The 22,360-nt window shown below is 42.6% G+C and overlaps 2 protein-coding genes and 1 non-coding gene across 4 annotated transcripts; 1 reads left to right on the top strand and 2 right to left on the bottom strand.

Moving 5' to 3' along the window:
• Window positions 1-395: 395 nt before the first annotated feature.
• dpp3 (dipeptidyl-peptidase 3) lies at window positions 396-10,522 on the bottom strand. 2 transcript variants are annotated; one of them, XM_073480150.1, is made up of 19 exons: window positions 10,437-10,522; window positions 8,463-8,621; window positions 8,161-8,305; window positions 7,929-8,018; window positions 7,612-7,749; window positions 7,124-7,198; window positions 6,818-6,908; window positions 6,457-6,587; window positions 5,511-5,641; window positions 5,332-5,390; window positions 4,793-4,987; window positions 4,585-4,697; window positions 4,390-4,482; window positions 3,592-3,654; window positions 3,374-3,498; window positions 2,344-2,464; window positions 1,814-1,993; window positions 1,337-1,499; window positions 396-1,238 (listed from the first exon to the last, which is right to left on the bottom strand). In XM_073480150.1, exons 2-19 carry the CDS (start codon window positions 8,585-8,587, stop codon window positions 1,096-1,098), a joined length of 2,181 nt encoding a protein of 726 aa, XP_073336251.1. In that variant the 5' UTR covers window positions 8,588-8,621; window positions 10,437-10,522; the 3' UTR covers window positions 396-1,095. The 2 variants fall into 2 exon arrangements, with proteins under 2 accessions (XP_073336251.1, XP_073336252.1); XM_073480151.1 differs by lacking the exon at window positions 10,437-10,522 and adding an exon at window positions 10,132-10,203.
• On the top strand, window positions 10,464-10,545 carry trnas-gcu (transfer RNA serine (anticodon GCU)). The gene has a single exon. It is a non-coding gene; the product is annotated as a tRNA-Ser (tRNA).
• Window positions 10,546-11,013: 468 nt separating this feature from the next.
• Window positions 11,014-15,539, bottom strand: LOC141006654 (uncharacterized). The gene is made up of 3 exons (XM_073478881.1): window positions 15,119-15,539; window positions 12,335-12,892; window positions 11,014-12,259 (listed from the first exon to the last, which is right to left on the bottom strand). Exons 1-3 carry the CDS (start codon window positions 15,537-15,539, stop codon window positions 11,151-11,153), a joined length of 2,088 nt encoding a protein of 695 aa, XP_073334982.1. The 3' UTR covers window positions 11,014-11,150.
• Between the last annotated feature and the right edge of the window lie 6,821 nt (window positions 15,540-22,360).

The raw sequence follows: 22,360 nt of genomic DNA, 5'->3' as shown, positions 1-22,360 counted from the left end.
TCTATGATTTGGTTATGGCCATTTTGCATTTTTTTGATAATATTTCGATTAATTATGCAGCCCTAGAGAAAATGTTACATTTTAACAGTCCACAATGATTGGACTCAGTACGGGCTTTTACATTCAATTAGCTTTGATGGGAAATGAACACAGATGCCTTCTTACTGCGATATCTATTTAGAGTAAAAGCTGAGATTTCAGTTTGACTGAATTGAACAGCTCCTCCATGCAGATATATTGACATACAGAACTTCAGGTGAAAACTAAGCATGCATCATGTTGATAAAGGTCTGACTTAAATCTTCTAATGTTATTAAACTATACTGAAAGTCAATCTGAGATTGTAAGTGAAATTTTCTTTGGTTCTGGTGGAAAAAAAAAATATACCACTGAGATCTTATCAAACAAATTTTATTTGTGCTGATTTAACACATTTCTTGTACATCGTCTTTTGTAGGCCCTCCAGACACAGAACATTTTCAGTCCAATAATCCAAACTTCTTTACACCAAACCTGGCAAATAAAATCATTATCATGCCTTACAGTTAACATTCAGCTGTCATGGCAGCTAGTTAACAGTCCTAACCTGTCAAATCATCATTAACACCAAGGCTGGATAAACATTCAACTTACTGGAAAAAGAAGGAACAATTTTCAGTTTAAAAGTTGACTGTAAAAAGCGATTCATGAACATCATTCCAAGCACAGTCAGAATATGTCATAATGACCATTTTGTGAAGATTTGTTTTTGACTTTGTCATGCTTAAAAAGTGAGATCTACCTACAGTAACTTTTAGTCATTTTTAACCATTTTCATTGACAGATGTTGATTTAATGGACAGTTCTCAGTATTTCTCATTAGAAAAATGTTTGTGTATTAATCATCAGCTCATTTATTTGTATTTGATCCAGTAATCAAAGGTAGACCTGATATTGGACCGTGGCTGGTGTCTTTGGCAGATCTGTTCTTGTCTTATGGCTTTATTTGAAGTATGAAACTTTAATTTACTCTGTTCAGAAGTGCCTTCTCAAAGGATTTGGATCATTTTGCAAGTTAATGTATTTTTGAAGCCTCTGGAGCAGATCATCCGTCAATCAACACCAGCAGGGGGCGTCTCTTCTGTTCATCTCCAACAGGTCGGCCTCCAGCTTCTCTGCGTCGTCTTGGAAGCGCTCAGTGAAGGAGCAGATCAAACCTGCTGCACTGCCTTCGTATTCCACCAGCTCGACACTCTCTCCTGGAAATCAGACAAAAAATAAATAAGTACAAGAGTCTACAATTGCCTCTCCACTAACATGAGTAGTCGCAACAGCAGGTACAGATGTAGGTACGTACCACTGACTCTGGTGTTGGCCTGGACAAACATCTTACGAGCTTCCTTCCTCAGCAGTACCGTCTCGCGTAGACGCAGGAAGTTATGAGCACCGCTGTCACTGACGGTGGAGTAGCCGTCATAGAGAGCCCTGCCTCCTTCAACATCTGCTGTTGACTTGAGGACCTACGAAATGGTGGAATCAGGTTAACAGTGTGTTGTCTGTAGAGCTGGGTGAAATCAACAGGTGATCAAAATAATATTCATGTCACAGGACAGCGATCAATATGGCCATTTTTACAATTCCTCTTTTCAGAAACTGTGCTAATGTATTCATTTATAGACAAAGCCTAACAAGCTGGGAGTGCACAGCTACCATGGGGTCATAATTCCTTTATGTCTTTCTACATATAACATCAAACAATACAACATCCATCGTTATTTGTTAATATAAAACTATATATGCAATATACTCTCTGTCTAGTTTAGTATGGACGTACCTGCAGTTTACACAGGAACCTGTGGATGGCGTTCTTGCCCACAGTGTGGATCTTGCTTCTGTCCAGTGTGATTCGAGCATCAGGCTTGCCGTCCTGCCCCGTCACCTCCTCCAGGCCCACCAGGCCCTCCCCGGCCTCCAGTAGAACACGCAGGATCACGAAACGAGCCTGCATGTGAGCCTGATACACACACACACACACACATACATACATACATACATACACGTGTGATATACACTGTATACATCTCCTGACGCTCATATAAACACAGACAGACTTAATATAAGCTATATTATAAAACAGCACAGACACATGAAGCCAAGCCAGTCAGGCTGTTAGAGACACATGCTTAATGGTCTGTATGTTGACTTGTCCCATAAACACTCCTCGCCCAACACTATGTGTCTCTCAAGCTCCATATAAATGAAAGTTACGATTCATTATTCATATGGAAAACCACATTGAATTGTACAGTAAAGAGTGAGAGGGACAGCATGTTGTGGGGAAAAAAAATCTGTCGGAAAGAGTACCTGTCTCCAGCTCTTGCTCTCAGGTGTGTAGAACTCCAGGCCCAACAGTCCAGCTCTGACCATGCTGAGCCAGTTGATGTACACCACATCCTCTGAATCCTCGCCATCGTGGCCAAAAATACTGGAACACACACGCAAACAAAGGCAATGGTTAAGATGTTCATCAGCAGCCATATTCATTCATACTCCCTTCTAATAAAGGGCGGCTCCTAGTGAAGAAATTCTGGGAAATTCTTGGAATTATGATGTTTGCCAAGAATTTTTCCTTAAACTGAAGACAAGATCCTGGTAAACAAAAAGGTCTGTTAGGAGTAGGGAGGAGACATTTTAAGAGATTCTCCAAACACTGAATGATAATGAGTTATTGAAACTCTACAGTTTAGATCGTGCGGGGATAATGTCACTCTTAGTGTCCCCCCCTTATAATACACTCCTCACTGGTGCGCTCACTTTAAGTAGGCCTCCTAAAATTACCTGTAAGCAGACAACTTCCAGCTTGTCAATAGGCTACTATGCAAGTAGGCCTGTGTTTTTAAACATTTATTGCTATTTATTTCTTTTCTAAGCTTTTTTAGAATATGTCTTACAAGATATTCATTACATAAAACATTATTCATTATTACACCATATCTTAATAGAGACTAAAATCTATAATTGGAAAATTGCATTTTTCTAGTTTATATTCATTATGTTTTTTGGCAAAAACAGCACCAGCACAGGCAGCTGTCTGTTTACAGAAATAGCTTCATGATGCCTAGAATAAGAACAATGCCCAGCTCTTTGTCCTCATTCTGTAACGGAGAGTGATGGAAGAGGAGCAGCCAATATCAGTGTTCATTTTGCAGTGTTTTGTGTTTTCTGAGCCCCTCAGAAGTCAATTACCACCCCAACTTCAAACTGTGGAGCAAAATTAGCTACCACAAAAAAAACCTTTTCATACGAGGTTTAAATAATACGAATATAGGTAACATACATCTATGTTAAATTCACAGAGATACACAGTGAATGAGGGTTACAACACATGACGTACCTGAGCACCTGCTTTTTGAGACACAGATAGAGTCCGACACACTCGGCACGGCATTCTTCATAAGAGGAGGCGATCGTGGAGAATTTACTGTCCCACGTCTCGCTGCCCCGATACCAACTGGACACCTAAAAGACACACACACACACACACTCACCTTTAGTCTCTTTTACAAAGCTGATCACAGAGTTAAAAACAGGTGTACAAACTAACAAACTCACTGGTTCTCCGGTCTCTGGATTGGTCACCTTACTCTCGTCAAAGTTGAACTTGCCCTTGTCGTCCTGTTGGAGGAGATGGAGCAAAATTAATCCAAATCAGGTTTATTTCCTTACTGATGATTCTTCTTAAATATCAGTAAACGTTTTAACAGAGAGAAATCGATAAAATCTAAATTCTTGAATATTAACTAATTCAATCTGTTAACTGCAAATACTTTCAAGCTAAATGTTACGGAGGTTGCTCACGAGGGGCGCTACCGATACAAAACTCACAGTTCCTATCACTGTTTTGAGTCACAGATCAAATAATCTGAATCAGTAAAAAAAAGAATACAAGTATAACTTTGATTTCCATTTATTTATTCTGTAAAACACTTAAAGATAAAAACTTTTGCCCATTGTCACCAGACAAGATCAAGGCTTCAGCGTTGGATGTCACTCATTATTCTTCAATAACATTACTGATAAACTCTCTGCTTTCAGTCGTTAGCTTCGTTCTTGTTTTTCAAGTTTTAGTAAAAACATGGCATGACTTACAGTACTCCCTTTGAGCCTCAGGAAGAATTTAGAGTCAATTGTAAAAAACAATTTCTTTTTCAAATGAGCCACAATGTTTCCAGTGGGCACTTTAAGATGCTAAGCTATCAAGAAAGTTATGTCAGTAATGATCTTGGATAATAAAAATGATTAAAAAAGGTTAAATTTTGCTGCTGCCTATTGCTCACAGGTAATTGTTTTCATGTGACTATAAATTATGAAGTTTAACTCTCTGCTGAAACGAGAGTATGTGTGACTGACCTGGACAAACAGCTTCCCACTTCCATGTCCCAGCAGCTCATGGAGTCCAACCTGCACCTCAAATGATGGCCCCTTCCACTTGATAAACAAATCCTACCACAAGAACACAAACACGCAGGAGAATGTATAATCATGAGAGTGTGTGAGAGAGACAAGCGCTGGTTTGAAAGAGACTCATGAAGCTGCATGCGTTACCTTGTCCTCCTCCTCCAGGAAGGTGAGTTTTTCTTTCTGTGTGGCGTAGGCTACAGCCAGCACGTTGCCTAGTGACACGTTTTTAAAGCCCTCTGACTGTCTGATGTCATCATCTACACACAAAAACAAAAACATTTTAAACTCAAGTGAACTGTGTTATTTGATACAGAGTGCAGTTTGAACGGCGTCCACATTTCAGTGTACATACAGTTGGGGATGTTGATGCCGGCTGGTATTCCACTCCCAGCGAAGGTGAGAACATCCAGCGAGGTGAAGTCAGGTTTAAGGAAAGTGTCCTTTTCAAACTCCCGGGGCCAAGGCAGCTCGGGGAGCAGGACTTCTGCTGAGCTTACCAGTTTGGCAAAACGCTCACTCATTGCCTTGTTCACAACCGCGACGAAACCTAGAGGAGACAATTTATAGACAAAATGTTATTACTAATTCTGAGGAAAAGACAGGAATATTTCAATTAGCTCTCCTTTTCCTAAACACTTTGGGTCCCTCTAAAATCGAGGCAATCACTGCGAGAATTAAACCTCTGATGCAAAATTACCCACTGGAGTTAACAGCTGCTGCTGTATCTGCTTAAGCAACTGTTTTAAGTAGCTCAATCACACTGTTAATTTTTTCCCTTACTAGTCTTCAGGTCTGCACCACAGCAATAAAACCTGTGGAGGAACACGGCACCACAGCATGCAGGCCAATAAACGCGTCAATATCGCTGTTTTTGATCACCGAGGTAGTTACCTTCAAACTCTCCTCTGGAGCCAAATGGGTCCCTGTAGCTCTCTATGAAACCTATATAACTGAGAGTAAAAAGCAGAGAGACAGGTTTAAGAGATTATTACAAGAGAGTAGTAATCAAGAATGTTTGGAATTATGCAGGTGTGAGTTTATTTGATATTACTCTGGTCCAGTGAACTCACCTCTCAACAATTGGTCCTTTGTCTTTGATCCAGTAGCGCGAGCCTTCTTTATGAGCGTCAACTGAGCCAAAAGTGAAGCTGCGCCTGTACTCCTCGAGCATCTTTCTCTGGTTCTCATTGGCAGCATACGCCTGTGTTAAGTATTTGGAAACAGAGCAAGAATTTTAAAAAAGGAACTGAAACAGGACGATTGTTTTGAGATTATTGACTTTACGACATGGCCTCCATTCTCACCTTCCTCTTTTTATTATTTTTTTTGCCAAAGGACAATACTTTTCACATTCACTTTAAAAGGCAATTTTGGCAAAGTATTCTGGTTTCAATGAGTATACACATTAGACTTCACATGTTTTCTGTATGTTTTTCTGTATTGGTTTTCCCCTAATCCCCCCTCACAGGCTATTGTAATATTCTATGGTTATCTATTTTGTTTCACCTGTGACAGTGTTTCCCACACATATATTTTACTTGGACAGCCCGCCTAGGTATATTAACAGCCACCAAAGTATATTTGGCGACCCATTTTAGCATTTAATACTTTTATTTTTTGGCCTGAGAGAACAACCCCCCCGCTCTTCCCCTCCTGTCTGCTGTCAATCACTGCAGACAGAGGGAGAGACGCTCTGTTAGTACATCCCTCCTCTAAACACACTGGTTGTGATGCGACCTCTCCTATTTCACGTAGGCCTACTAAGGCTTTTTAATATTTCCCTCCTTGTTTGTTAAAATTGTATATTTTGAGTGCGTGGATTGCATTTTTCAAAACAATTTTGGCACCGTTTCATTTTGATCCTCTGCTTTCTTTTACTTTGACTCTTACTACTATTTTCAGTAGTAAGTATCATATTGCTCCATCAACTTCATATTTTGGTGATTTTGTTCCTAACAGATAAAAGAATACAAACTAAACGCTGACAATATCCCACTCCGCATCCTTCACACTCACCTCTGCTTGTTTGAGAGAACAGCTGACTTTCTCCATGAGAGAAGCGTAGTCTCCCCTCTTCACAGTGAACTCTTTGTCTTCGAAACTGAAGCTGCCGCAGCATGACTCGCATTCCCCTTCCACTGCGCAGTCTGTGAAACAGTATTGTACATTTCATTGCTGTGTAGCATCATTAACAACATTAGTTACATAAACAAATCTCTGTACATCCGTTAGTTTCATGTTGATAAATCTTAATGTTTTTGAGTTCAGAGAGTGTACATGACATGTGATACATATTAGATTCTGCATGCCGAATCTGTCACAAATGCATTACGGTATACATCGTATTATGGTTCTTGTGTAAAACTGTAGTTCTGACCTTTCTGCACAGCTGAAGCCAAGCGCACCTCGTAGCAGGCTTTGCCTCCGTTGTCCCTCTTGAACAGACGGGTGTTGTAAGCAGACAGTTTCTAGAGAAAACAACACGAAGAACACAGCCAAGAATCAGAAAGAACAGCGATGAAACATCAAAACTTGTGGGAAGAGGTGGGAGAAGATGAAGAAAAATCAAGTGCAACAAGGAAAGAGAATGAGGTGTCAGAATGGAGTCAAGGAAGATTATTACAAGAGACTGGGTAAACAAATGGAAGTAATAATATCCATTTTAGGTCTGAATTCAGCTGACCTTTGAGTCAAGGAACTTCTGAGCCAGCTCAGCATCCTCCAGGCAGCAGTTTCCTGAGAAGTAGGTGGTAATTCCCTGAAGACAAGAAAGGCAAAAAACTTCATGAGCCATGCATTTTCTCACAGGGGTCACAGTACTGGATCACCTGCAGTGACCTCTGGAAGTTTGGGGTTCAGTTGCCTCCTATTGACACGAACCTGAGGAGTATTTGACTTGCTCTCTACTTGAACATTTATCTTACAAAAGTAACATCTCAATAATGAGCAAAAGGGAAGAGGAGAGGAAGAGCAACTCCAGTGGGATTTGGGATTAGAAACAGACACATCTGCCAGAAAAAATAAAACTTTCCAGTCCAACCCCCAAAACAAGCGCCTGTGATGCAGAAATGTCAAATCAATCAAAACAAGGGGTATTTCGTTAAATTACAAGTTATTACTTGACAAAAACTGTTTGGTCAAACAGCCGAAACTTGTATTACAAGATCGCACCTTGTCACCCAGGCCCAGCTGTTTCTGTTTGTCTTCCAGGGAGTAGAGAGGACATGAGCAGCTGTCCCACAGAGCCTCCATCTCGGCGGGCTGCTCCTGGAATGCCTGGCTGGCCTTCACCAGAGCTTCCAGCTTGTCCTGGGTGGACATACCACAAATGTAGACAGCTTAAAACATGCCACAGCAGCAGTAATGGAGCATTACCGATCATATTTAATACACTATCCTGCCATTTTTTTAGTTACACTAGTACATTACAATATTCACATTTGTGTTTATGTGTTAAGTGTTACATCTGACACAAGAAGCCTTCTTACCTTAGGTAGATTTGGGATGAACTTGGTATCTCCGAATGACTTGTAGTTTCCCATGTTGGCATACAGACCAGCTGCATACACCAAGAAGGCCTAAATATCACAAAAAAGAAAAAATATAGTAAAAATAATTTTCATCCGGTGTTTGACACATAACCAACATCTCTACATGTTTGCGGTTGTAAGGTGTGTCAAGACAGCACCAAAAAAAGCCAAAGACACAAACACTGCACACCTGGTACTCCTCAGCGCTGAGTCCAGCTGCTGTAGCGACCTTTTCCAGCTGTGCAGGCGTCTGCTTCCTGAAAATCCTCTGCAGCAACACAAAGATGTCTGCTGACTCCGGAGAAGTCTGCAGCAGCACTGCCAGACCACCATACCTAAAACAGCATGTGGTTATTTGGTCAGCAGGGTTTCAGTTCAACAAGCTAAACCTTTTATATTCTTTAAAACAGAGAGGAAGTGTCTTTTCACAGCAGTAAGTTCCTTCAACACTTCTTGAATTGAATGTGCTACATCCTGAGATTAGTAACATACCAAGCGGCGCGTGACAGGTAGTGGGCATACATCTTCTCCTGAGGTGAAAGCAAACGGAAGGCCTCGCCGCAGTCAAGTGCAGAGACACCAATGTCATTTGGGAGGTAGTACTGGGAGTCCACCATCTTTAGGCTGAGGTTTAACACTGGCGATAAGGAACTGATCACAAGTAGGAGAGGGGAGGAGAAAGTGGGGACATAAAATAATTAGAAAAAGGGAAACAGATGAGGTACAGAAAAGGAAGTAAGGCAGAATAAATGCGACGAGAAAGAAAGGTGGAAGACAGAAATGAGAGGAGACACAAATGAAAGAACAGAGGTTGCAGGGAAATTCGTAGAGTGTGGGATAAAGAGATAAAGTCAGAACCAACAGCATTTTACCGTGAGCTCTAGGAGGTATTTGCACACCTGTCTAAGCTTTCCGCAGGTTAAGCAGCTTGTGAGCTGCACAAACACACAAATACTCATTTATAGCAGGTATACCAAAGTACTAGTATTCTAATAATAAAACAATTCTTGAAACTAAACATAACTTAAACTATTTTTACCTTTTCTATTCTTATTTTACTTTGCTAAAACTGTCTTGAAGTGTGTCTTACTGTGTGAGTGTCTGGTCTAAGTTGTTGTTTTTATGTTGCACATATACTGGACGGGCATAATGACAATAAATCAAATTTAATTGAAAATGGAAGCTGAGTCTCACACACGTAATTATACTCACAAATGTTGTTTATCATTTTATAAATGATCTTTTCATCTTTTTACTGTTCTTAATCCATGTTTTTATTTCTTCTGATGTGATGTTGTCTTCTTGCCATACTTAAGCTCTTTATCTGCATTGCTTTTAAAGTGACTGTGCCTGTTACATTACTTTTATTCCCTACACCTGTAATTACTAATATTACCATTTTGTGTTTTGCCTTCTTGCTATAATTTCTCCTAAGACGAGGTGTCCTTGTTTGGCTCGACTGTTGAGACTGCTTTTCCTTGTCTGACAGAACTTTATTAACTCTGTTTAAAAAGGTGCTACATAAATAAAGTTGTTTATTATTATTATTATTATTATTATTATTATTATAATCATTATTATTACTATGGTTATTATTATTATTTATCCTGGGACACAGACAAAGGTAAATATTTACTAAATGCTTTAAATGCTTTTTATTAATTTACATTACAGGTATACAACATAATAAAACGTTGTTCAGACTGACAGCAGGTGCTCGTCCCTGAACCTTGAACAAACATAACTGACCATGGCACAGATTCAAGAGGAAACACTTAACAGAAGACAGTTTTCTGTTTCACTTTCAATAAAAAACCAATACATGGAACAATTGTACGCGTCTGTAAGTTGATAGCAACATTTCCATTTAAGATGAGCAGCCTACTAACAGCAGGACAACCACAAAACTGCGTGTAAGTAATTAAATACTGGAAAAAGGTTTGGTCTTCAGGCTGCTACAAACAGCTAACTAACGTTAGCTCCTAGCGTGCATGCTAAGACGGCTCCTGAGTGCGCGGAGCATTCAAACAAGCTGCCACAACTTCTGTAAGCAAAACATTAAGTCACACATACTACGAATGCCACCCTCTGTGCACGATAGGCCACTATTTAGTACATTTCGAGAGGCGTTAAAGCCGACACAAACTCAACAGCATGTTACCTTATTTTCTGCAATAGCTCCGGCGAACGTCAAATTGCAGTCTCACGCTGCTGTACACTTCCTGTGTTCATTCAACGTTAAGCCCGCCCCTCGACCAATCAGAGTTTAGAATCCGTGCTTGATGGAAACGCTAACCAATCACAAAGTAGCTGCGCCTGACTTTTCCGATGCATTTCACGTCCCAATTTCCTGACTTACAGGAGAGAAAACCACGACCTCTGAACGTCTAAAACGAGCGCAAAAGACCGTAACGACACACACGCAAAAGATTAATGGTAGGATGTCGTTTAGGGATAAATAATTACCTATATTTTCTGACATGCACATCACACGACGAGGTGGCCGAGTGGTTAAGGCGATGGACTGCTAATCCATTGTGCTCTGCACGCGTGGGTTCGAATCCCATCCTCGTCGGACTCCTTTTCCACAAGCGAAGACATTTCCACATTATTTGGCTCTGGCACACTCTCTTCATTGGTAATTATGCCCCGGAGGAAGCCCACACTTACTGGAACATGTGACAAGGTGACACACCACGCTGAGGTCGTCCAGCTTTTTACCCACTCAACTGTCTCCTCCTCCTAAACCCCTCCCCCACCCCACACCTCCCCCCTCCCTCCATTTTTTTTACTTGTTGAAAGTGAATATTTGGCTTCAGAAAGTCACCAAAGTCTTTTTATTTGTTTTCATACATATGGATCCATAAAACCACAACCACACATTCTTTCCACACACACTTTCATGTGTCCACCCGCTTGGTTTGACATTGTTTTCTCTTAACCTACATAGGCTTACAAACCACACAGTGTTTCATCAGTTTATTGGTTTTATTGAATTCTAAAAACATGATGAGAAAGTGAATTATTTACAAAGGGTGTGCAACAGAAAATATTACGTTTTCCTCGATGAATGGGAGAGCCAGTCAGCTCTACTAAATCCAAATGATAAGAGAAATGTTTAACAAACATCTGGGCGTTCAATGCACGTGTGCTTGCATTTGTGTTTGTTTAGTTTAGCGTTCATGCTTGGGTTTTGCCGTCCCTCCTCTCAGGAGGTGTCGTGGGGAGTATCCAGCGATAGCAGTCTGAGAAGCTCAGGCTCTTGTCCACAGCACAGCTGGTGCAGTAGACGATCCCCAGAGCCAGCATCACTACGAGGAACACACACAGAGGCACCAGCAGGGCCACCAGCAGCCAGCTCTTGTCATGCTTCCGTTTACCGTCAGCAGATCCCTCTGCTGTGCCGCTGACATCCTCTGGACTATCCGTCTCTGATCCCTCCTTAGTCCCGGTGGCTGACCCCTTTCCACTCTCAGCTCCCACCCCATCACTAGCTCCTCTACCTCCTGTCTTAGCTTCAGCTTCGTTATCAATTTCATTACCTGTGCTGTCTCTTTGCGTCGGGGATGGGGCTGTCTGGTATCGCCTTGGTGAGAGGGCATCCCATTGGTTCAGGTGGTTATCTGACCCATGAGCCATGTCAGGGGAGAGCAAGTCAGGGGCTTCTGTCAGCCAGTCCACGTCAAAGTTGGTCTCAGCCTCAAAGTTCGGGTCCGGGGTGAAAGAGGAGGACCAGGGGATATCATGGTGAGGGTTCAAGTCTGGTATGTGAGCGGGGTCGCTGGGGTCAGGGGTCAGAGTGGAGTATTCTTCGTCGTCAGGTGAAGGCTGGCAGGAGAGTCCATCTGACTGCAGGTCGTAGCCGTTGTCGCAGTAACACTGGTACCCTCCCATGTAGTTGAGACACTGCTGCTGGCAGGGCGACTCCCCCACACACTCGTCCACATCCAGACACTCTCCCTCACTGCCCAACTTGTACCCGGGGTTACACAGACATGTGAAGGACCCCACTGTGTTCTCACACGTGCCTTCACAAGTGCCTTCATCGAGGCACTCGTCGACGTCCACACACTCACCCTCGTCATCCTGCTGGTACCCGGGGTGGCAGGTGCAGTGGAAGGTGCCTGGGATGTTGACGCACTCTTGCGGACAAGGTTGCTGTTGACATTCGTCTACGTCAGAACACCTGCGGCCATCTGGACCCATTTGGTAGCCCGGGGGGCACGTGCAGCGGATGCCCCGTGATGTCTCCACACAGTCGTACTCACACCCCATCTCCACACAGACCTCCTTCATGTGGGGCTGCTCGGTGGGACCGGCGGAGTCAGAGGATAATTCAGGGTCAGAGTCAGTTTCGCTCAGGGGGTCGGGTTTGCAGCTGTAGCCGTCCTCATCTATCGCGAAGCCCTCAGAGCAGTAACAGTAGTAGTCTGTGTCTGTGTTCTGACAGAACTGCTCACATCCGTGGTCCCCGCTACACCAGTCCTGGTTCTTTGGAGCAGCACTGGACGAGCAGAGCGGGGCATCCCTGGACCAGCCCACCGTCTCGTCATCTCTCTCCATGCACAGCACCGTCTGCTCAGCTGGAGCATCTGGATCCGAGCTGTCTGCAGGGCAGGGTAGAGTAGCTACAGACCCGTAAGGCACGTGAGTCAGCAGGGTGCTGACAAGGTGAAACGGGGTGGTGTAAACAGCCGGGCCATTTCCCTCGGCCTCCAGCGGTGGACACATGCCTTTGTAGTTGTACTGGCAGACGTATCCATCAAGCGGGAGGGCGCAGGAGCCGTCGAGCCACTTGAAATTGTCGCTGCTCTCCCGCCCGCTCTCAGAGGTGTGGACGGTCATGGCCACACAGCGAGGGGCTGCACAGGTCCCGGGGGAGTCTTCACGGAGCCAGTTGGTGAACTGGCCATCTTGGTCTCCTGTTGGAAAAAAAGACAAGGAACAAGTCAATAAAGAAGAAATTCAGTTTGATTCTTTCACATGCAATTTCATTTCTATAATTAATTGGCTTTTTCAGATTGTTGTGACACATTTAAAGTGAAATATTATCATGATTAATAATGCTTTGTGCTGATGTCTTTATGTGGATTTATCTATTTGTCTTTCAAATTAGCTGATGGCATAGATGTAGAAAATTGAGACAATCCTGGAAAGAGTCTGTGCACTCTCCGCTGTATTGTCACCCATTGTTATCTTTTCTTGGTGTCTTTCTTGATGCTACCACTGGGAGTCACCACAGTCAGATATTTTCTAGTTCTACACACACGGGCTTTAAAAACACCACATTTATCTTGCTCATATTTTTGTTACAATAGTTTTCCAATGGTAAGATTTGGAATAATTTGGTTGTAGTTTTACAGATCAGTTCCCCTTTTGTACATTTTGGCAGGCCTGACACTGTAGGGCACTTTCCCTTACACTGTAAAGTTTAAAAGCTGACTTTACTTTAAAAAAAGGTCAGGAAACCGATTATTTCAGAAGAACCAAGTAAAACAGACTATTAAATGTAAGTTGTATGAGCTGAAAAGGTTTAAAAACTTAAAATTATGAGTCTACTTGGTAATTTTGAGGTAATCGGTAAGGTAATCTTTAAGTAAAGTTACTTCGTCAGATTTTATAGTGTAGTAAATACTAGAAAATGTATAACAAATACAGCTGAAGGACCTGCGTCATTATTGTGTGTATGAATATAATAAGGTTGTCCACCAGTCAGCACAGTTGTTGCCGTACAGATACAGAAGTATCCGCTGCCGTACCACCAGACTACAGAGCAGTTTCTTTTCTCAAGCTTATTTTTGACTTGATCTGTCATTCAGTAGATTGTATAGTTTTTTGTTTTTTGTGTGTCACACGGGAAACTACAACTGGAGTTTTGTGACACATTCATTAGTTGTATGACGACAAACTAATCTTGAAACCAGGGCATTATTTTTCCGAAAAGCCACACTGATTCTTCAAAAGGGCTTATTTCAATGCTGTGAGCACCACAAAATAACTTCCATTCACATTCAAAGTATTGGGAATGAAAAGGAAGAAACCTCTAAATCAAACCCTGGCTCAATAAAACCCAAATTAGCTGCATTGCTAGATACCACGAGGGATAAGTGAGAAAACATGTTATTTTTATAATTAGGGTAAGCCAACCCTATAAATCATGTCAGATGGAACAAATGCGGCACATAACTCTTGAAAATTTAAGGTCTTTTTTTAACTGAAAACCATGGCAGACACTTTGAGTGATAAAAAGCCCATCTGGTTTTTAGCAGGCGACGTTTGTGTAATGGCTAAATCAGGTTGAGGGGTAGCTGTGAGGTCAAAAGGGGATTGAACTTCCCCTGTCGCGCCAGCTCCGTCTCTGTGAAACAAAAGAAGTTAATGTAATAACCATCCAGTCGGTGCAGAGGTCTGGAGTCTGACAGGGAGGTGAGGGTTGAGGGCCAGCACAATGCTTTAATACCATAATCTTACAGGGATTCAGAAGCTCTTGATACAACCTGTGTTGTAAAAAGTGGAGTTAAAGTCTTAAAGTATCTGATATGACATGTACTTAATTTTTAAAAGTAATTTTCTGGCAATAAATGTGTTTAAGTATCAAAAGTAAGAGTAAAAGTACATTTAAATACATTTAGATGTACGTATAAACTGTATACTTGACTGTAAATCAAGCTTTTTTCTGATTAATTAATCAGGTTTGTGAAAGTAGTAATACTGGTTGTTAATACGGATTCAGACTGATTTAATGAACGTTTAGAACATTTGTCACAGATCCACAGATAATTAACTTAAAGTATATAAAGTTAAATAGGCCTAAATCCAGTTTAGTTCTGCATGTGTTAGGCTATAAACACTGCCAGAACCAATTTAGTCAAGTAGGTAATTAACTGACAAATGGATCCTTAAACAGATCTAGCTGAAGTTATAGTGACTCAGACATTTTCCATTAGATCACAGTCAACTTGAGTGCAGTGATCTTTAAAAGCAGACTGGTGGAGGAGAAGCTTGAATGTTTAATTGTAAGAATAATTGCACAGTTATGTACCTTTCCCTAAATTGGGGCAATTTGGTCTGACTCACTGCTTAAAATCAAATCAAATGTCTGATGTGGTGATGATGTCAATATTTGGAACAATGAAGGGAGACTTTGCCTGTGACCCAGACGAATCCTCTGAGAGGTCTGGTGGATGAACACTGGCGTGGAGGTCTGTGCAGCCCGATCCAGAGGCGAAGCCTCGACCTGGCACCCTGCGCCTCGATAGCCGACAGGAGCTCATGGACCACACCCGCTGCCTCGTGGGTATGCATCGTTGCCAGGGTCCCACCTCGCTCCCTGCAGCTCCGCCCAGCCTCCCTGAAGGATCTCTTCTGGAGGAAGACAGTGTAGCATCCATCCTGGTGGCAGAGAGCGTCTCTCTCCGCCAGCTGAGCCCTGGCTGCTGGCTGCTCCCCCTCTGTGTCCTTCAGCCTCTGGCCGCGGCTTTCAGGAGCCAGACAGACCATCAGCAGCCACAGGACACACAGGAGACTCATGCTGCTGCAGCTGCTACTGCTGCTGATGGTCTTTTGCATCCTCCACCAAGACATGAGGTCAAAACTAGGCCAACATTCAAATGAGAACCACAACCTTACTGTCAGAATAAATAACCTGATAAAGGAAATAACTAGTTTTTCAAACAAAACAGTAAATTTAACACTTGCAGCTTGCCAGACTTCTTATAGTTTTCTGTCCTTTTAGTGGATTTAAATAAATTATATGGACTAACTGACCTTTTTACTTGGAGTAATCTGAGGCAGATAAATCCAAAACTGACATTAGATTTACCTTGGATTGCTCAAAAACTTAGACAAATAGCCCTACAGTGCAGAATTAGTCAAACTCCAATTTATATACAAACTGTCAAATTTCAACAGATCCTCTATGAAACCAACAGAGACCAACACAGTCCAGTGGGATCCCTTAGACAGTCGAGTTGAGTCCAGCACAGTCCAAATTAAAGTCCAGTGAAGCAGGGTCCAGGGTTCAAGGTGTTCAGCTAAGTCCAAAAGAGTCCAATAGAGTCCATAAATGAATCTGATGAATTTCAGTGACAGAAAGCCTCTCCTGTATCTGATCCTGCTGGGGCTTTCTTGCCTCTGCAAAGTTGGCTTTCTGACTGAACCTCAGAAAGAAGGAGAAAGATGGGGGAGGGTGGAAGGGGGGGGAGGCTACGTAGAGGAAAAAGAATTGTGTGTTTTTTGAAGAGGGGGCTGGTGAAGTGTGTGAGTGTATAAGGGAAGGCTGGAGGGGTTGACGGGCCGGGGAGGGCTGGAGAACTGAGAAACCCTCAGAGAGTTATGAAAACCATACGGCACCGTTCTGTCCCCCCGTCTTGCCTATGGCTTCAGACGCACACACATGCACTCTCATGCACGCACACATCCTTCAAGCGCTGCACAGCATCCACAGGAGTGGAAAGTGTTTGTCAGCTCTGTGAGATGCAGAGATCTTCTCCCCCTCCTCCCCCTCCTCCTCCTCCTCCTCTCTTTTTTCTCTTCCACCTTGAAAATTTCTCCTGTTTTCTCTCAGCCTTGTTATTTTTGTCTCTTTATTATCATTCTTTCCTTATCCCACTCTTTGCTCTCTTTTTCTGCCACCGACCCCCTTCTTCTCTCTTTTTCTGCCACACCAGCTAGAAGGTTTTACGGTCCAATGGAAACATTTTAGTATGGAGCAGGAGTACCTGCAAGAGTTCATTCTTATGCTGTTATACAATAACTTCACATGGGCACAGATGTCTAAGCGTAAGTGCTCTTCAGTGTGTATGTGGCTACCACTCGGGGGCATATGGAGGAGAGGAAACAGGAAATGCCAGATGTGCATCAGCCTGACCTCTCAGTAGCTGGGGAGCATGAGTGTAGACTTGGGGTACCTCCGCTGCCGTCACATGATCCGTCCGCCATGAATGAGGCGAGGAAGCCCTGATGGGAATGTTGGACATTTAAAGGACAAACAAATGGGCGAGAGCATGTAAATCAAGGTCTGCCGCACACATACAAGCTGAATTATTGAACAATCTAAGCAGCCTAAGTGGAAAATTGCTCGGGCAAACAATAGCCGTCCACATAAACGCTCATCACGTTTTCTCAGTGGAAAGTGTGACCTGCCACAACACAGTTTTGGCAGCTTGATGTCATTATCGCACGCTGCAACTTTCGGCGGAACGGCTGTTTAACGCAAAATTAAAAGTGACAGCGACGTCTAGGCAGCTGTGGCTCCTCAGCACGGGATGATGAGATGGAAAAGTCACGCTGTATCAGTTATTGGCTGCATCAGTGCGCGATGGTGCATATGTTCTCTCTATGTATAGCAGATGAGTCGGCTGGCTCTATGCTGTGTTGGTTTTGGCAGACAGAATATATACAGTATAACTATTCAGCTGTCTTTTCCAGTTATGTAACAACCGTCAGAAGCAGAGGGAGGACAAACATAAAACCTCAGGATCCTGGAGAACCTAAAGAGCCTTTTGGTCTTGTTCCCCCACCCCCTTCTCCTCCTCCTGTCTTCTTCTGAGTTTCTTTTTCTTGGACTACCCCCATCCTCCTCTCTTCTCCGTCTCCTCTCTCCCTTTCCTTATTATTCTTTCATCCCCCTCCTCTCTTGCTTGCATCCTCTTGCTCTCCACCCTTTCCTTATCTTCTCCTTGCTACTTGCCTCCAACATTTCTCTTTAAGTCTAATTATCCAGCCTCCAAAGTCAGCAATCTCTCCCCCAGAACTACATCTTCTACCCCAAAGCTCCCACTCTTGCTCTGTTTATTCTATCATTCGGCCTGTTTAACCCCTCCCCCTGCACAGACGGCCACGCCCCCAGAGACGCATACCACAAATGTAATTGATAGAACAGACAAAACTTCTCCTTTCCATCGTTCTGCACTCCCAATTCCCCTCTTTCACATTAATGTACTTACAGTACCTCAAAGCCGCTCTATCTCCCAACTCAAAGACCTCTAATGGAACAGACAGATCTCTTGATTTTTAATTCCCTGCCTCCTAGGTCACAGCCTACCTTCTACCTCCTTGACTCCTAGCCACTTGCCACATATCATTACTGGCTCTGATACGCTCTCAGCTTCTAGCTTCCATGCAGCTGAACAGTTCCTTCCAGCTCCAAAGCTTCTCCATTTCACTTCAACCACATATTCTTTTTGCATGCATATTTTTGCAGAACAGCTTTTCTGGATGTGATGTTCTTATGTGGCCACCAAAGCTTTGGGATCTGGATTAAAAGCACACTCTTCCCTCACTGAAAGAATATGTGCCCTGCATTTAATGATGACTAAGGGGCTTGGCTATGCGAGAGAAGAACTACTTTGTAAAAGACAGCTTCTCCTGAACACAAAAAGTGACAGACATGTTGTATAGTCCAAGTGGTGTGCATCGCTGCTTTGCTTGACTTAGTGTAAATCCTCTGAAGCGTGGCACAAGCCACTGGAAAGAGTGGGGGCGCTTTTCTTTTACTTTTATCAAGTACTGCAGCTGCCCTTACAAAGTACATACTATTGCATGCAGTATGCATACAATTAGGGCTTACTTCTTCATCGCGACAGTGCGCGCCTTGAGCTTTGACCCTCTTGCTCCTATATCCGTCATAAAGAACGTTGTACTTACACTAAATAGTTGGAACGCAGGGTTGGTTTCAGAGTGCAGCGGTGTCGTCATGTTCTGACTGAAATATCCATAATGCCCCCAAAATGCAGAAAACAGATTAAGACTAAGAGTCTGTAGCAAGGCTAGCATCTGTGTTAGGCTCTAGCCTACTTAGCCACAACATTGCTTTGAGCTAAATGCTCACATCTAAATACAAAAACTAGCATGCTAGCATGGTTTCACTGACAATCGTAATATGCTAAACAGGTAAATGTTTACCATGTTCACCATCATCTTAGATTAGTGTGTTAGCATGCTAACGTTTGTTAACACTCAACACAAATGTGCTTTTTGTTAAGGATGAGTTCAGGAGTCTCACAGCCTGGGGAATCCTCAGCACTTGCCTCAACTTACATGTTATCTAAAATAGATGCAGCAGGACTGAAGGACTCACTCATTATTTCATTTTTTAAATGCTTGTTTAAAAAAATGACAAAAACTCGTATCTTGTACCCAAATGTGCTTTCACACTGGCACATTTCTAAGTGGGCTAACCCCGACTGAAGTCGAGGACTTGCTGGCCCTGCATGCTTCGAGTTAATGTTACCATTAGCTGTGTGTTACAATGGACAGTTAACCCAGGGCTAATAAATTGGCAGTGTGAATCGAATAGCGCTGGGCTGAGCTTAACCCTGGGTAAACAATCTGTGTGAGAAAAGGGGCTAAGTTACCCCTTGGTTAACACTTAGCCAGTGGCTAAAGATAACCCAATTTTCTGGTCACAAAGGTACTTCAGTATCAAAAGTACAAATAAAAGTAAACTATAAATATATTTGAAGGTGTGCATATACTGCATACATCAGATCCAATATTCAGCATTTTTAAAAAATAAATTGATTTAAAAATGCACTACTTCGGCTCCGATGCAGCACTGTGCAAAGTAACTAGAAATGAATGTGAACAAATAAATGTAGTGAGTAAAAAATGTAAACATGTTACGACAAAATGTAGTGAAGTGGAAGTAGCAGAAAATGTGAATATTCAAGTATGGGCCATTGGTTTTGCAGATAGTGAGTGAATTTGTTTGGATGATGGTGCAAGATTAATCATTAAGGGACTTAACTTATCATTCAGTGCATATTATCATTTTTGTGCAACATTATTGAAAATTCATTTCTTAATCTACTGTGTGTAAATGCTGTATATACCCATGGCATTTGTGGGAAATAGAGATCTGTTCTTTTATTCTGAGAGTTTGTGGATGAAAAAAGCCTGAATCATGTGGCAGTGCAGGACCGGCAGTCTAAAAAAAGTAATACATTTTACAAGAGTCACACATTTCTCTGCCACTGCTTTGATAATTAAAAAGTTTTGTTGACTTTAGTCTAAATTAGGACTGCCACTTGTCCCGATTTCACTGATGTCACGGACGCTGCATTGTTATTTTCTCGTTGTCTTGGGTCATTCAGACTTATTGAAGTGCTTGCACCATATCGAATACAGCAGGAGGACACGTCAGTTGTTCATTTTTCCCGACCGCTGGTGTCTTATGTCCCACACACACATGAACACACGCACGCACACACACACACACACACACACGCTGAAGCAATTAGCTGCGGCCTTGTGGTTAAATAATGGAGTGTAGGCATTTCTGGTGATTTCTGTGGAGTGGAGGAAAAAGACGATACTTTTATCCACTTCTTCTACAAGGTCCATATGTTTCATCTCTAATAGCAGACATGAATGCCCTCCTTCCACACCCAGACTGTCAACAAAGCTTCACCGCAAATATCTGAGCAGACTCGGGTCGCTATCGTATGGTTGTGCCCAGAAGGAATAGTTCAGTCGACAATTACTTCAGCCATCAACTTAAAGAGTTTGGACGCTAGCTGTAAGCTAGTTGCCGCAGCGAGTTTCTTCAAGCCAGGTGACCTTTATTAACCTTTATTTAACCTCGGAGTGGTTTACTGACCATGCTTTTCAGCCATGTTCTCATTCTTTCATGCTCAGTTTCACTCATGTTCACACCTGGGAGCAGCCCAGTACAAACACAGCCTCCTACTGTTAGCCGCTGATTAGCTCCAGTGGAACAAGATTTGGAGATTGTGAGCTGGAAACCACTAGGACAGGGTGAGCGTTTGGAAAATCTAATTTGTAGTTTTATCTTCTTACTTGGCTGAAAAACAAGATGTAAGTCACTCTCATTTAGTAGGAATTCTTTAAAGGTGCACTTTGTAGTTTTGAGGAAGAAATTGTAATCAGAAGAGAAAGGTCTTCAGTGACTGATTTTCTTCTAAACAAACTTAATAAACAAACTCTCTTTGTTTTCATGACTGAATAAACTAAATAAACAAACTGACCAAACACAATTTCATACTGTTTTACTTTGTTTATATGTGGCGGACCCTGCCACCTTTCTAGCTTTAAACAGTGTTCTGGGGACCTTATTGTCCTCTGAGAGCAGCTTGTTTAATCACCTTCTTCTTCTCCAAAACTACATAATGCCCCTTTAAAACTGGCGAAAAAATGGAAATTCGAACACCGTTGTGTGAACAGCTGCTACTGAATTTGTCAGAAGTCATATGGTAAGTTTCAGACAAACATGGCTGCTGATGGAAACTGCAGTGACAGAGCTCTTTCTATCCAAAAAACATTTTTCAAGCTTTGGAGAAAGGAGAAGAAGGAAGAAAAGAAAAAAAAAAAGCAGCATGACTAGCAAAAGGCTCGGGTGACACACATGCACGATCGTCTGGAGTTTGCATAAAGACTCACACATGCACAAACAAACCTCAGATAAACAGCAAGAGAAAACAGCAGAAAACTGTTAGTGTTTAAGAAAACTGCTGAGAGGCAAGAAAGAAGAGAGATGGAGGGAGCACCGAGAGACGACAGATTATTCCTTTACCAGATGATAGGCTCAGCTTTTCCATCGACACGGCACACACACACACACACACACACACACACATCTTACACTTCTTTGTAGTGTCTTTCATGATGCAGTCATATTTCTCCACAGACATTTGCGTGCGTGTGTCAGTGTGTGTGCAGCGGTAAATGCATTAACAATGGGAAGAAAGGACTCCACAAGAAAGGGACGAGGAACAAAGACTCAGAGGCAGGCCCACACCACACGTCTGCCTTCTCTCTGCACCATTTCCTCCTTCTCTCTCAGGTCTTCTCCCGTTCAAACTTTACATTTTTTTACCCCACGTCACCCTCATGTGACCTGCCTTGCGCCTCTCAAAAAAAACCAGCCATCCTGAAAAGAAACAGCAGAGAAACAGTAAACTACCTGACTCAGCGACAGTAACAGGATGTAAATCATCCCCTTAACCACAATGCTAAAATCTTCTGCAGACCAGCTATGTGCAGGGAAGTTGTATAACAGCCTTATTCTGCTGTCTTCATTTCACATTCCCCCACCGCGAAGCAGAGGTCACCTGGTGCTCTCGGAAGGTGGTCGCCAAATTGCAGGTCGTTAGACTCGATCTCAATGTAATTCACAGGGAATAACATCAGGGAGGTAAAAAGGTTTCTTCTTGCAAAAGCTGCTGTCAAGCTTGATCCAAATCCCCAAACTCTCAGCGGCCAGCAGCTGAAAACTTTGTTGTACTGGAACAACCCCAAGCATGACTGAGTCGAGATGCATGAAAGCGAAGCGGAGAGGGAGCACGATGACAAATCAGCTGTCTATCCTCGAATAAAGAACGATTTGAAAACACCCTCCTTAATCTCTTTAATCACACTTCCAACATTTG

This window comes from Pagrus major, chromosome 13 (assembly GCF_040436345.1).
Source record: "Pagrus major chromosome 13, Pma_NU_1.0".
In the NCBI taxonomy this organism is placed as follows: domain Eukaryota; kingdom Metazoa; phylum Chordata; class Actinopteri; order Spariformes; family Sparidae; genus Pagrus; species Pagrus major.
This window is presented reverse-complemented; position numbering and strand designations above follow the sequence as displayed.

What these genes read in the sequence shown, in the direction of transcription:
- dpp3 (XM_073480150.1), bottom strand. Translation starts at nt 8,587, where the DNA reads ATGGTGGACTCCCAGTACTACCTCCCAAATGACATTGGTGTCTCTGCA. An exon ending in GTGGGAAGCTGTTTGTCCAG is followed by an intron (nt 3,655 to 4,389) that starts GTCAGTCACACA and finishes CTCCTCCAACAG; the next exon opens with GACGACAAGGGCAAGTTCAA. An exon ending in GGCCAACACCAGAGTCAGTG is followed by an intron (nt 1,239 to 1,336) that starts GTACGTACCTAC and finishes TCTGATTTCCAG; the next exon opens with GAGAGAGTGTCGAGCTGGTG.
- LOC141006654 (XM_073478881.1), bottom strand. Translation starts at nt 15,539, where the DNA reads ATGCAAAAGACCATCAGCAGCAGTAGCAGCTGCAGCAGCATGAGTCTC. An exon ending in AGGATTCGTCTGGGTCACAG is followed by an intron (nt 12,893 to 15,118) that starts GCAAAGTCTCCC and finishes TTTTTCCAACAG; the next exon opens with GAGACCAAGATGGCCAGTTC. An exon ending in CTACAGCTGCAAACCCGACC is followed by an intron (nt 12,260 to 12,334) that starts CCCTGAGCGAAA and finishes CCCACATGAAGG; the next exon opens with AGGTCTGTGTGGAGATGGGG.